The sequence below is a fragment of the Thamnophis elegans genome, chromosome 3, assembly GCF_009769535.1.
Source record: "Thamnophis elegans isolate rThaEle1 chromosome 3, rThaEle1.pri, whole genome shotgun sequence".
In the NCBI taxonomy this organism is placed as follows: Eukaryota; Metazoa; Chordata; class Lepidosauria; order Squamata; family Colubridae; genus Thamnophis; species Thamnophis elegans.
Window position 1 is genome coordinate 52299286 of NC_045543.1, and position 14590 is coordinate 52313875.

Here is a 14590-nt window from a genome sequence, read left to right on the forward strand (position 1 = left end):
TTTTTCTCTATGCCATGTGTTCCAGTATGGTATGGATTTTCTAATTATTTATAAAACATACTGTTGCTGGTCTTCAGCTAGGCAGACCGCTGCATTTTAATGTTTCACTTTACTGCCACAAATTTCTGAGCCCACCAGGCATCAAATACAAAGTGTAAAGGAAGATTTAACATATTTTTGAAAATGCCAACTGCTGAATTTGTTCACTCTCTAGAAAATCACAACTTCTCTGTATGAGGCAGTTTCATCTGCAACATCACTCAGTGGTGCTGTGATTAACTCAAATATACTAGTGGCAGGGGTGAAATTCAGCAGGTTCTGACAGGTTCTGGAGAACCAGTAGCAGATATTTTGAGTAGTTCGAAGAACCAGCAAATACCACTTCTGACTGGCCACAGAGTGGGGTGGGAATGGAGATTTTGCAATATCATTCCCCCATGAGTGGAGAGGGAATGACCATTGGCTTACCTGAAGGGTCCTTTTCTGGGCGCTGCAACGGAGAGTCCAAGCATGGGTTAAATGCAGCCAATCTGCCCAGGACTGAATTGAAACTTTAAGCCACGCCTCTGGTGCTGACTAATCCTCAGATTTTCTTCAATGAAGGCGTGGACAATGTGCACTGAGAAGTTCAGGCACCAAGTCAATGAAGATCATAAAAAATATCCACAAGTCCAGAAGAAATTATATGACAAATGGCGGAGCAGACCCCAGGGTGGGGTTGGAGTCTTCTTCGCAGCGCCCAGAAAAGGACCCTTCAGGTAAGCCAATGGTCATTTTCCTGGGTGCTGCTCTGAAGAGTCCAAGCATGGGAAATACCCAAGCTAAATGCCACTGGGGTGGAAAGTAGGTCTCTTCGCTGGTATGAATGCCCTGGAGAACTCGTCTCCCAAATGCCTCCTCCGCAGAAGCAAATTTGTCCAGTCTGTAATTTCGAACAAAGCGAGACAAAGAATTCCACATGGCAGCTTTGCAAATCTCCTCTATCGGTGCCTGGATAGCCCAGGCCGCCGTGGTGGGGCGCTTCAGGTAGAATGTGCAGTGATAAGGCGTGGCACCGGAATAGATTGAAGAACGTGGGCTGAGCAAATACAAGCCCGCAGCCAACATCCAATAGTCTGAGAAGAAATTTTGTGATCCTGGGATGCAGGTTGAAATGAGACAAAAAGTGATTCAGACCAACGGAAGGCATCCGTACGTTTGATGTACTTACTTAGCACTCTACGAACATTGAACATATGCCACTTTTTCTCTTTGGGATGTTTGGGGTGCGGACAAAAATCTGGAAGTATGACCTTGTGGGCCCCGTGAAACCAAGAGTTGATCTTGGGTATAAATGCCGGGTCCAAATGGAGGATTACTCTGTCAGGTTGTATCAAACATAAGTCCTCGAGAATTGACAGTGCTGCCAATTCAGAAATTCGCTGTGCAGACGTGATGGCAATTAAAAAGGCTGTCTTAAATGTCAGATGTTTGAGGCTGGACGATTGGAGAGGTTCAAAGGGCGGGCCAATGAGAGCCCGTGACACCACCTTGAGATCCCATGAGGGGTACCTGTGAACGACCAGAGGCCTCAGGTTGGTTGCACCCCGTAGAAAACTACGGACAATGGGATGATGATCAAGGGAGGAGTGCTCGTCTACTGTCAAAATTGTGGGCAAGGCCGCCACCTGTCATCTGAGAGTGTTAGGGACCAGGCCTTCATTTACATTTCATTTCATTTCATTTATTGAATTTCTATGCCGCCCAATCCTGAGGGACTTTGGGCAGCTTACAGAAATGAAAAAAATTAAAAAGAATTTTTAAAAACAATGGGACACAACAAAATTAAAAAGGAACACAACAAACACCCAATCGAAAGGGGGCTGGACCTCAATCAAGGGGTCAACAGCCCCAGGCCTGCCGGAAAAGCCAGGTTTTAATGGCTTTGCGAAAGGCCATGAGAGTGGGCAGGGCCCGGATCTCTGGGGACAGCTCATTCCATAGGGCCGGAGCGGCAACAGAGAAAGCCCTACTCCTAGGCGTCGCCATCCGGCATTGTCCCGCTGAAGGCACCTGGAGAAGGTCCATCCTGTGCAATCTTATTGGTCTAAGGGTGGTATGTGGCAGAAGACGGTCTCACAGGTATCCAGGTGCTAGGCCATGTAGGGCTTTAAAGTGATAACCAGCACCATGAATCGTGCTCAGAGACCAATGGGCAGCCAATGCAGCTCGCGGAGGATAGGTGTGATATGGGTGTACCTTGGCACACCCAGTATCGCTTGCGCAACTGCATTCTGGACTAATTGCAGTCTCCAAACACTTTTCAGGGGCAGACCCAAGTAGAGCGCATTACAGTAGTCCAGTCTTGAGATGACGAGGGCATGAGTGACTGTCTGAAGTGCCTCCCAGTCCAAATAGGGCTGCAACTGGTACACCAGGCGAACCTAGGAAAAGGCCCCCCTGGTCACAGCCGACAGGTGGTGTTCCAAAGTCAGCTGCGGGTCCAGGAGAACTCTCTGAGGGGGGCAATTTTTCTCCCCCCAGGGTTAAGGATGGACTGGATGGACTGTCCTTAGGAGGCAACATCCACAGCCATTCGGTCTTGTCAGGATTGAGTGCAAGCTTGTTCACATCCATCCAGACCCTAACAGCCTCCAGGCACTGACACATCACGTCAACCGCTTCACTGAGTTGGCACGGGGCGGACAGATACAACTGAGTATCGTCCGCATACTGGTGGTATTTAATCCCGTGCTGACGGATGATCTCGCCCAGTGGCTTCATGTAGATGATAAAATAGGAGGGGGGACAGGGCCAACCCCTGGGGCACCCCATAATTGAGGGGCCTAGGAGTCGACCTCTGTCCTCCGACCAACACCGACTGCGACCTGTCGGAGAGGTAAGAGGAGAACCACCGTAAAACGGTGCCTCCCACTCCCACCTCTTCCAGCCGTTGCAGAAGGATACCATGGTCGATGGTATCGAAGGCCACTGAGAGGTCAAGGAGTACAAGGACAGAGGAATGCCCTCTGTCCCTGGCCTGCCAGAGATCATCGGTCAGTGCGACCAAAGCAGTTTCGGTGGAGTAGCCAGGCCTGAAACCAGACTGAAAAGGGTCTAGATAATCTGCTTCATCCAAGGTCCGTCAGAGTTGGAGGGCCACCACCTTCTCAACAACCTTCCCTAAGAAAGGGAGGTTGGAGATTGGACGGTAGTTTTTAAAAATAGCTGGGTCTTGGTCGAGTCCATCTTGCAAAAAGTCTAACATCTGGGAAATTGTAGCCGCAGTTGCCTCAGCGTTGTGCTCTCTGCACCAGCTGTCGAAGGACTTGGTTTGGTTTGGTTTATTAGATTTATATGCCACCCTTCTCCCAAGGACTCAGGGCGGCGTACAACATTAAACTTCCATGTGGTGTCATATATTCTGGTTGTAGAAGGCCATCTGGACACCTGAACGGTGTGAATGACCTTGGTGGAAAGGCTACTCCTACTTAGGAGGTCCCTCTCAAGTGCCAGACGGCTAATTGTAACCACTGGGGCTCTAGATGTTGAAGCGCCCCCTGGCTGAGAGAGACCTCGTGCTGGGGAATCCGCCAAGGTGAGTTGACGGAGAGACTTGCCAGGTCGGCGAACCAGGTCCTTCTGGGCCAGTAGGGAGCCATGAGTAGAATTTCCACCTCCTCCAACAGGATTTTCCAAATCACCCTGAGAAGAAGAGGCAACGGGGGGAATGCGTACATCAGTCCTGATGGCCACGGACAGTGGAGAGTGTTGACTCCCTCAGCTTACGGGGTGTGGAACCTAGAGAAGAACCTGTGGAGGTGCGTGTTCTCTGGGGGTCCGAACAGGTCAACTAGGGGACGGCCGAACCTCTGAGACAATTGGTGGAACAAGTCCAGGTGCAGACACCACTCCGAGTGATTGATCGTGGCCCTGCTCAAAAAATCCGCCTGGATGTTGTGGACCCCAGAGATGTGCTCCGCTTGGATCGAGCACAGGTATCTTTTCACTCACCTTCCCAGGCGCTCTGTCTCCTCCATTAGGGACCTGGAGCGAGTGCCCCTGTGGTGGTTTATGTGTGCCTGTGGCAACATTGTCCGTTAGGATTCTCATGTGATGTCCCTTGATGTCGTCTTGGAAGTGAATGAGTGCAAGCCGCACCGCTCTCAATTCTAACCAGTTGATGCTGTGGGACATTTCAGGCATTGACCATCTGCCTTGTGCAATCTGGTTGTGGAGATGAGCGCCCCAGCCGAATAGACTGCCGTCCGTTGTGATGGTAAGACAATCTGGCTCTTTGAAGAGGGTGCCCTTTTCCAGAGCGGGGGACAGCCACCACTGGAGAGACTGACATACCTTTGGTGAGACCCAAACCAGCTGTTGAGAGCTGCTCATGTTGGCCCTGTGGTAGGGCAGGAGGAGCCATTGTAGGTGGCGAAAATAAAGGGGTGCCCAAGGTACTATTGACAGGCATGAAATCATCTTGCCGAGGAGTTGTGATAGCTGCACGATCGATGCCTGTGATGACTGCAGTAACTGCAACACCTGGCTTCTGATGCTTGGAGACAGGGAGACCTGACAACTGGTGGTGTTGATGATGGCACCCAGGTGCTGCAGCCTGGTGGTTGGATGCAGATGACTCTTTTCCTTGTTGATGGAGAACCTGTGATGTTGGAGGTGTGTGATGTAGGTATTGCACCACTTGTTGCCGTGACGATGACTGAATGAGGACATCGTCTAGGTAACAATGCAGGCGCACTGGGCAAGATCTCAGGAAGGCCGCCACTGCAGCTAGGATCTTTGTAAATATCCGAGGTGCTGAGGACAGGCTGAACGGCAGAGCCCTGTACTGGTAGTGGCAGCCTGCATAAAAGAATCTCAGGAATCTGCAGTGAGCTTTGCAAATAGGGATGTTGAGGTAGTCCTCCTTGAGATCTATGGATGTTAAGAGATCTCCCGGCCTGATGCAATCCAGAATTGACTGAAGGGACTGCTTCTTGAACCTCTGGTATGCTATGTGATGGCTTAGCTTTTTTAGATTGAGGACCCCCTTCCACTCCCCGGAGTTCTTTGGGGCAAGGAAGAGTATTGAATAAAACCCTGTCCTTTCCTGACCTGGTGGAACCAGTTCTATGCGTTTATGTCTCTGAGGTGAAGGATCTCCTGTTCCATGAGAGCCCTCTTGACTGGACAGGAGGGGGTTGGGCACCAAACAAAGTGTCGGGGAGGGGAGGAAATGAACTCTAATGTTAGACCTATGCGTATTGTCTGAAGGACCCACTGCTCCAACGTGATCCACTCCCATTGGGCATGGAACAACTGGAGACGCCCTCCTATTGATGGTCACTTATAATGTCTGAAGGGTCTGGAGCTGGACCCTCTGCGATAGGGACGTTTAGAGAAGGACTGTTGACTGTTTCTGTCACGAAAGGCCTGACGGTCCTGGAACCTATCCGTGCCTTGAACATAGGGGCGTTGGAAGGAACTGGAGGTAGATGGCTGCTCCGAGTTCCGAAAGGGCTGCCTCCTATAAATCTGGAAACCCTTGCAGTCAGACTTTTTGTTGACCAAAGGCATGACCTTCTTTTTGTCCTTGTTTTCCACCAGGACAGGATCTAGGGCCTCCCAAAAAAATCTTGCCACCCTTAAAGGGAGCTGAAGCGAGCTTCCACTTGGAGTGCATATCCGTGTTCCAAAGCCTGAGCCATAAGAGGCGCCTGGTGGTGACATTAGAGGCCAGGGATCTGGAGGCAAACTTAGCAGCATTCAGGTGGCATCAGTAGTGTACTCTGTCGCTGCGATAATTTTGTTAACATCCTGCCTTAATTTGGTATCCCCAGCCGGGAACTTGACTAGGAGTTGTCTCAGCCAGAATAGCGCCGCCCTGGACAGAAAGGACGCAGAAGTGGAAGTTTTAAATGACCCAAGGCGGCGGCCATTGTGGCAGTCTTGTGGCAGGAGTTCTCAGCCCTTTTGTCCACCGCTTTGAGTCCTTCTAATAGTTCAGGGGGGCAGCACTGGGTTGGAAGTGAGTGCCGCCACAGACGCGTCCACGGGAGGCAATTTCAGTAAGTCTTCTAGACTTGGATCAACCATGTACAATTTCTTGTCATTACACTGGGGGTAGCAAGGGTGCCTGGCTGCACCCACTTCTTTTGCTCTACGTTAAGGAACAATTTTGGAACTGGCACAATTTCCTGAGTAGGTTCTGGCTCGTCAAAGAATCCCTCACTGAGATCCTCCGGTGCAGGAGCAGCCGGAGCTGGGGTGTTAGTATCCAAGCAGATCGAGGCTTTAGCCTTGTTCAAAATAGTCTTGAAATGAGCATACTTGAACAAGCCAGAAAAGGCCGGCTTGTCGGGAACAGCAGCCTCATCCCCAGAGAATTCTGGTTCTAGCCCAGGACCAGGGTCCTCCTCCCAGTCAGAGTCCTCACTGGCCAAGGATGAGTGCAATGACTGAAGGGGCTTGGCCTGAGAAATATCTTGTGAAGGCCCCAGGGTCGGGAGTGGGCAGGATTTGGCCCATTGCAACATGCCAGCCTCTACCCCTTGGGAAATGGCCCTGGCTCAGGATCAGAAGGACATGCAAACAGGTCTGCTCGATCGGCCATAGAAGGCCGAGGGGAGCCTGCCATTGCAATGGATTCTGCAGAGGAGAATTCCTGGCCCTCATCCTCACTCTCCAACATTGGAGGATCCTGACCAGGCTGAACCCTGTACAAGTGATCCCCAGGGGAAACAGGCCCAGAAGGCTGGGCCTGTAGTTGAGCCCTAGAAAACTGCTTTTCTAAAGCCTTTTGGTGTCTGATGGCATCTCTGTCTAGGCCTGAACATTGCTTAGTCCCCTGCCTAGAGTAAGGCTTGCTTGCTCTGATGACCTCCCTGACTGCCTTGCCAGCCTGTCTGGTACAGGCCCTGCTGGTGGAGGGACCAAGCTGCTGCTTCTCAGGGGCCCCAACTGCCATGATTGAATGTGGGGATGTAAGGCCTGGAAGGTAATTTTCCCCCACACCACCTCAGATGAAACTGGCCTTAGTGCTCTGGTGCAGAGACACTGAAGACAAGGGCAAGCAAAGCTCAACAGTCCTTTGGTTGGCGAAGGAGAATGGTGCAAGCTCCAAGCTCCCAGTACCCATGCAGGTCAATTAATGTGGGGTGCGACCATGTGGGCCACAAACCTCCACTGCCGCCCTCTACCATAATAGTGGAGCTGTGAGTTGGCAAACCTGCCGGAATTCCGGACAGGAAGGCTTCTAGCGGCGACTTGCAAGAGACAGACAATCAGGCCGCTGTAGCTGTTTCTTGCGGTAAAAGTAGGTCAACAAAATAGCGGCTGGAACTTTGTCCCTCTCAAAATGGCCACTGCCATGTGCGACCCTCTCAAAATGGCCACCCACATACACCAGAGAACTCTGAGGCTCCGCACCAACAGCCGGCTCACTCAGAAGCACGGTCAGCAGCAACGGATGTTCCAGCGGGGTTATGGTCCCTGGGATCACGCTGGCATCGGCACTCTGACCCAAGCACCTTCCCCAACAGCAGCCTGCAACCTCATGGCACCCGAGCAAAGCCAGGACACCGGAGAGGCTGAAATTGGTGAGAACCAGGGAATTAGGGTAAAAGGAAAACTCACCAAGCCTGCTCCAATAATCAGGAAGAAGATAAATTTTGTAGTAAAGTAGAAAAATAGAGAGTCTAAGCAATAGCAATAGCAATAGCAGTTAGACTTATATACCGCTTAGAAATGAAGAGAAACTGGAAGCACGTCCACTGGGCTAGCTGAATTGAAAAAAATCTGGGGATTAGTCAGCACCAAAGGCGTGGCTTAAAGTTTCAATTCAGTCCTGGGCAGATTGGCTGTATTTAACCCATGCTTGGACTCTCCAGAGCAGCGGCCAGGAAAATGGGGATTTTGCAGTATCCTTCCCAGGAGTGAGGTGGGAATGGAGATTTTGCAGTATCCTTTTCCTGCCATGCCCACCAAGCCACACCTAGAGAACCGGTAGTAAAAAAAATGAATTTCACTACTGACTAGTAATCAGAATTCAGAAAAAGGGTTTTAAGAGGTGCAAAATGCAGTTTCTAGAATTTCCAGGATTGTTTATTTAATGGCATGCGTTCTGACCCTTCCCAATGAATTGTGAAAAATGTTAGTGAAGTTCTACCAAATCCCATACATTTTTTAAAGGAAAATCTGTTGTCAAAATTGTGTTCTCCAACCAAGTACAAAAAGGGCTTTCTATTATTTCAAAACATGACTCAGCCAAGCATTGCTATACAAATGAAAGAAGATTTCAAGGCCTCTTAAAAAGAACACAACAGAAAATGGTTGTAGATGAGCTTTGGAAGAGACAGATATTTTTTTAAATCAATTTGACATTTAAATGAAATAGTCAAAGTGCTTAGGATTTATACTTCCAGCAATGGTGAAAGGACAAATAATTATATAAGTATGTCACTCAGCAATACCAAACTAGCGAGATGAATGCTGATAGCATTTTGAACTGATTATGCTTCATCAGATAATGAATAGGCTAGAGAACTGAACATAGAGGAAATGGTGCGAGGAATGCTGATTGTTGTATAGCAACTATTCTTCAGCCTTGGAGTTTTTCTACCTCTATTCCAAATTTATAATATAACAATTTTTTAGTGAGAATCTTTGGAAACAAGACTTAGAAGATCAGTAATAGATCCCACCCTCTGGAATAGCTTCTCTCCTGAGGTGAGGATAGCTCCCATGTTTCTGGTCTCTTGTAAGAGCCTTAAGACTTGGCTCTGCCAGATGGCTTGAGGACCCAAAGGGGGAGCTTCAGTGGTGGGATTCAAATAATTTAACAACTGGTTCTCTGCCCTAATGGCCAGCTGGGTAGGCAGGGCTCGGTGGTCATGTGACTGGGTGGGCGTGGCCAGCTCAACACTCAGGTTGATAGGCTCTTCGTCTTAGCTGTTACACTATAATAAGGGTTAACGGGAGAGGAAGTTTCTGTAAGCAGGGCAATAAAGATTAGGCTAGAAACAACACCAGAATGTTTCCTTCCTTCCTGCCTTCATTACAGGATTAGCCCTGTAAAGTGGAAAGAACCAAAAGGAGATTTCTTCCAACAACTGGTTCTCCCACCTGCTTAGAAAGTTAACAACCAGTTCTCCCGAATGGGTGCAAACTGGCTGAATCCCACCACTGGGGAGCTTCATACTGGAAATGGTTGACTAATTAAAATTCAACCCCACCTGCCCCCCCCCCCGGTGTGTCCAACTCCCTTTTTTGACATCTTTTGTTTATGGTTTTTAAAAACCTGTTAACGTTTTTCTCTGCTGTGTTTTTTATGATGGATTGATTTTAATGTTTTTCAATGTTTTTAATGTTGTAAGTCACCAAGAGTCTTTGGATACAAGATGGGTGGCAAATAATTTTAAACAAACAAGCAAACAAACAACAGTTTTCTTTAAAATGCTAAATTGGCTATGTTTAGCAGGTGATATTCTAATGAATTTATATATTTTTTATTCGTCCTCCTGCACCATGGTGGTGGTGGGTGTTTTCGTCCTCCCCAGGCTATGGAGGCTTTCCCCGAGCCTCTGGGTGTGTATGTGAAAACAGACCTGTTTCTGGACTTCCGGAATTTCCGAGAGGCCCTCTCGGAGCTTCTGAGGGGGCCCTGCACTTACCTGGCATCCAAAACAGGCCACGTGGAGACTCCTGGAAGGGGCGGAGTGGGGTGAGGGGCCAGCCAGTCCTTATAACTACCAGTTCGGTGAACCAGATGTAAAATTAGCATCCATTTCGCCCTAACTTGTCTGAATCGGCTGAATCCCACCCCTGCATGTAATTGAGGCTGATTGCAGTTGTGCAGCAGCAATGAAGCAGCCACAGCTTTGCCAAATGTCATAGGTCCTAGATTTTGGTTGCATCCATTTAAGGTAAATTGATAACGTTGTCCTATGATCCGCTGCTTTTCCCAACTGAAGGTTACAAGCAATGGAACAGACATGAGAGTCTAAATAATACATAGACATCAACAGGATAATTCTCTCCCATTTAGACTTTTTTGATTAAAATATGTAGTAATATTCCCTCCATTTTAATTATAGAGTTAAACACTTTTAAGTAGATATAAACTCTCACAACTCACTTGACCTCAACCTACCTCAAATTCCAAATAATGGTCTTTCAACTTGTAGTCTTCAATCTCCTTGCCCTTAAGTTTCTTATCCGGTGGGTAGGAACGATGTTCGGCAAGTTCAGTAGAGACCTGCTTCAGTTTGCTCTCATGGGATTTTAGCTGGTCATCCTGCAGAGGTAAATTATATGCTTTAGAATGTACCTCTAGTGTTGTGGTGGCGAACCAATGGCACACGTGCCCAAAGTGGCATGCGAAGCCAAGTTGCCCAGCATGCACAACCTTGCCTGTTTTCTTCCGGGTTTCTGGCATGCATGCACACGTGATGATCAGCTGTCCACAACAGCTGAATCGCAGTGCTGAAAATTGGTGTGTGCATGTGCGCCATCCAGCTGAGTGTTGGGTGCACATGTGTGCCAGAACCTGGAAGTTTGGCTTTTTCGGAGCATGATTCCTTCACGCATGCAGCAGTGCCAAAAACCGGCCTGTGCATCCATGCTGACCAGCTGTTCTTAGGCATGTATGCGCACCAGAACCAGAAAGTTTGGCTTTTTCAGGAGGGCGGCCCCAACGATCGGGGACGTATCTGAGCAATGTTTCCATACAACCTTTTCAGCACCCGGTGCTGAAAAGGTTTGCTATCACTGCTCTAGTGCATTTAATAAAATGATTTTAAAACTCATTTCTATTGCTTTTAGGAGTGTTCAGCTCCTAAATCTGAAACTCACATATTCCTAGTTCCTAAACCAGCAATTCAAACATTGCATGGATTTTATTTTCTAAACAAAATTGGGAAAGATCCATCCAACATGTGACCTAGATCTGTACAGGTAACCCTCAACTTACAACCAGTTGCTTAGTGGCTATTCACATATACACAAGACCTCCTTAGTGGTAGTTGCAACCTAGATCCAAAGTTTGAACAGTCCCCCCTCCCCCACCTGAGTGATTGACTGCACTTCGGACACTCAGCATTCAGGCTGCGTTTACAGCCATTTAGTGTCCCACAGCCATATGATCATGTTTTATGACGGTTTTCAAGAAAATCGGCCTATAGCAAGCCATTGGTTAGCTTAATGACCACGGAGTTTAACAAACCCCCACAAAAAGATTATAAAATCAGGTCAATGCATGACCTGAATTATGACCATCACAAGTTGTGAACAGGATGGACAGACTACCTAATAGTCATAACTCAAGGACTACCTGTACCTAACTTGCAGTCATATCATGGGTCAAAGAAGAATTCACTCTATGGGCTTGTGCTATTATTATTTCCCATTCTGCCAGCCTAGAAAGAACAGCTATCTACCCAGCTGACTTGAAAATCATGTAGCCAGCCTCCACACTACCTTTGGTGTCAGGACTAATGAATCAATTGCCCATATGCATACACTTATTTGAGAATGATTGCAAGGGAAAATAATACTGGAAGCCCTGTTTGTGCAAGCTGTAAGGAAAGGAGGAAACAAAAAAAACCCCAATCACCTGAGATAATTTGGTGGTGGAGGCAGGTAAGAGAGGGCGGCTGAATTTCTTCTGGGATCCAATTGCAGCTGGAAACGGTGGGGCAGAAAAAACGGCTGCCACAGAATTGATCTTATTGATCCAGGACTCCATTTCTTCAGGGCTCCTGTGGAATAGACACAGATTAATCAGTGACTCTGGCTGGCCTTAGGCATAACACTTGTACATTCTCTTCAATATCTGCACTGGCATAATAAGAACGGCTTTCTTATTTAGGCAACTCTTATATATATTCTTGCATCAGAATAAGTTTCTCTTGCAATAATGCAGGACTTGTTCCTGAGCATAAACCACATTTAGGAAAATTCCATTCATCTATGTTTCATCCCCATATTTTTCTTGTTTCCTTCCATCTTTTGTTCAATAATCTTTTTTCCTTGCATATGTATAATCTTTGTTTAGCAGCCACAACTGGGACCCGCAACTTGATTATTGAGCAAAGCAGCTGCAAAGAGAAACATCACAATTTTTTGACCTTACTTCAGCTTTCTTTTGCTTAAAGGTAAAGGTTTCCCTCACTCATACGTGCTAGTTGTTCCCGACTCTAGGGGACGGTGCTCATCTCCGTTTCAAGAGCCAACACTGTCCAAAGACGTCTCCATGGTCATGTGGCCAGCATGACTAAACGCTGAAGGCACGTGGAACATTGTTACCATCCTACCAAAGTGGTTTCTATTTTTCTACTTGCATTTTTAACATGCTTTCGAACTGCTAGGTTGGCAGAAGCTGGGACAAGTAATGGGAGCTCCGTTATGCAGTGCTAGGCATTCGAACTGCTGAACTGCCAACCTTCGGATCGACAAGCTCAGCGTCTTAGCCACTGAGCCACCATATCCCTTTTCCTTTGCTTTACAAAGGAAAGGTCATGGATGTGAGGATTGGCTGTTGAGTTAGTGCTGCAGCTGCAAATGATCACTAAACAAGGCAGTTGCTAAATGCAGACTACTTGTAATGAGTGCTTTTCTGTTAAGCTTCAAAAGACAGTAACAACCTTAACTTAAGACTGAGTCAACCAAGGAGGCAAGATGTCTGCAGGGTATGGTTTAAAAACATCAAGATGGTGACCATCACGGGCTGATCAAAACTCTGCCTGTTTTTCAATTCCTTAGGTAGAATTTTGATCACACCATGACAGCTGCCAATTTGACTTTTTTTAATCTTACCCTGCAGAGTATGGTGAGGGACCATGGCAAGCAGAATCTCTTCTGGAGTCATTCCTATAGTTTACTGAATGCCTCATTTGCCCAAACCTAGGCTTCTGATAGGATAGAATTAGACTTAGAATTAGAGGAGAGGAGAGGGAAAAGGAAGGGAAGGGAAGAGAATTCTTTATTGGCCAAGTGTGATTGGACACACAAGGAATTTAATTAATGACTTCAAAGTCCATTTATGAGGGGTCCTTACTACTGGTTCTGTGGGCATGGCTTGGTGGTCATGGCAGGGGAAGGATACTGTGAAATCTCCATTCCCTCCCCACTCCAGGGGAAGGTTATTGCAAAATCTCCATCCCCTCCTGATCAGCTGGGACTTGGGAGGCAGAGAATAGATGGGGGCGGGGCTAATCAGAGGTGGTATTTATTGGTTCTTCCAACTACTCAAAATTTCCACTCCCGGTTCCCCAGAACTGGTTAGAACTTGCTGAATTTCACCCCTGGCCCGCTCTCTAGTCTGCAAGAAAACAACCAAGCTCAGGGAGCTCTAAGGATCCCTCATTTCAACCCTGAACTACAAATATTCTCCAAAGTCCACTTGAGAGATCTAGGGACATTGCCACTCCCTTTCTTCTTTCCAAACATAAATAACCATTATGACGATTTGAATTTTATAATTACCCCAAATTTAATTTTAACTTTATTATTTACATTTCTAGTTTCCTTGCTAGTAAGGTGGATAAGGTGGATCAGCCTTCTTCAAATTTTTTGATGCATTTCAGCGATCTGCAAAATATACCCCTATAGCTTCTAAACTCTGGCTCTACACAATAAAAAAACTATCTGCATTGCAGCAATTACAAAAGTCATGTACATGTCTCTTTTGCAGCTTTTTTCCTCTAAAGTTTAAATGACTAAAAGGATTTTTTTTTAGATATTACTTAGAGCAGCATGTCCTGACCTTAACTTTGATTGTTAAGGTAGGCTTAAAAGCTGCATGTTACATATTACTACATATGCTAAATTGTGCTTTTTCTTCCCCACTCCTGTCTACATTATAGTAGACCTGCAATACAGATTTAAGGCCGAGACAGCATTGCAACTACTAAGTAATTCTCCTACTTGGACAACTCACCATGGCTAACTCACCGCAGGACAACACACCACGGGACAATTTAACAATTCAATTTAATTATTTAAAATAAATTAAAAATTATTGTAATTTTTGTCATTCATATTCCATTCTGACCCTCCTTTTGCATCCTTTAATTATTCTATTCCACCCTTTCTTTGATATTAGTATTAACTCTTATCCCACAACAAATTGTCCTGTTGGCTGTGGTGAGTTGCCTATGGCGAGTTAGCCATGGTGAATTGTCATAGACCCACCTAATTGGCAATGGAAACGTCTATTAAGCTGCACACCATTTTATAGGGGAAGAATGGGCCACTAATAGCTTCAGAATTAACTTATGGAGCCCACTCTCCTTTTGTTATAATTTATACTCCGTTTGAAAAAAAGAGAAGGGGAAAAAAGAACTTGAAACAAGTCTTTGGAGAGACCCTCCCAATGTTCCTAAGATATTTTTTTTCATGAACCACACCGTGCAAGCAACCAAACTGGAACCTACTGAGCTTGAAAAAGCAACACTCTCCAGTCAGCTGTCTTCAGTTTCAGGACATTTGGCTTCTTCTCGTAGTCGGTTGCCTTTGATGCTAGCGCATGGTGCACGCTGACGGCATTCTTAAGGTCGTCCTCTGATAAAGCCTTCTCTGGTTTGTATTCGTCCTGCAGAAATTAAAAGAGCAA

The 14590-nt window shown here is 46.8% G+C and overlaps 1 protein-coding gene across 1 annotated transcript in view; it reads right to left on the reverse strand.

Moving 5' to 3' along the window:
* Positions 1-14590, reverse strand: part of LOC116506592 (PH and SEC7 domain-containing protein 3-like) — a 213896-nt gene that overhangs the window by 10011 nt on the left and 189295 nt on the right. Inside the window, exons 13-15 of the mRNA XM_032214413.1 lie at positions 14412-14569; positions 11591-11735; positions 10130-10273 (exon numbers count right to left, since the gene is read on the reverse strand). Of these exons, the coding sequence (XP_032070304.1) occupies positions 10130-10273; positions 11591-11735; positions 14412-14569 (447 nt within the window). The remainder of the gene's footprint in view (positions 1-10129; positions 10274-11590; positions 11736-14411; positions 14570-14590) is intronic.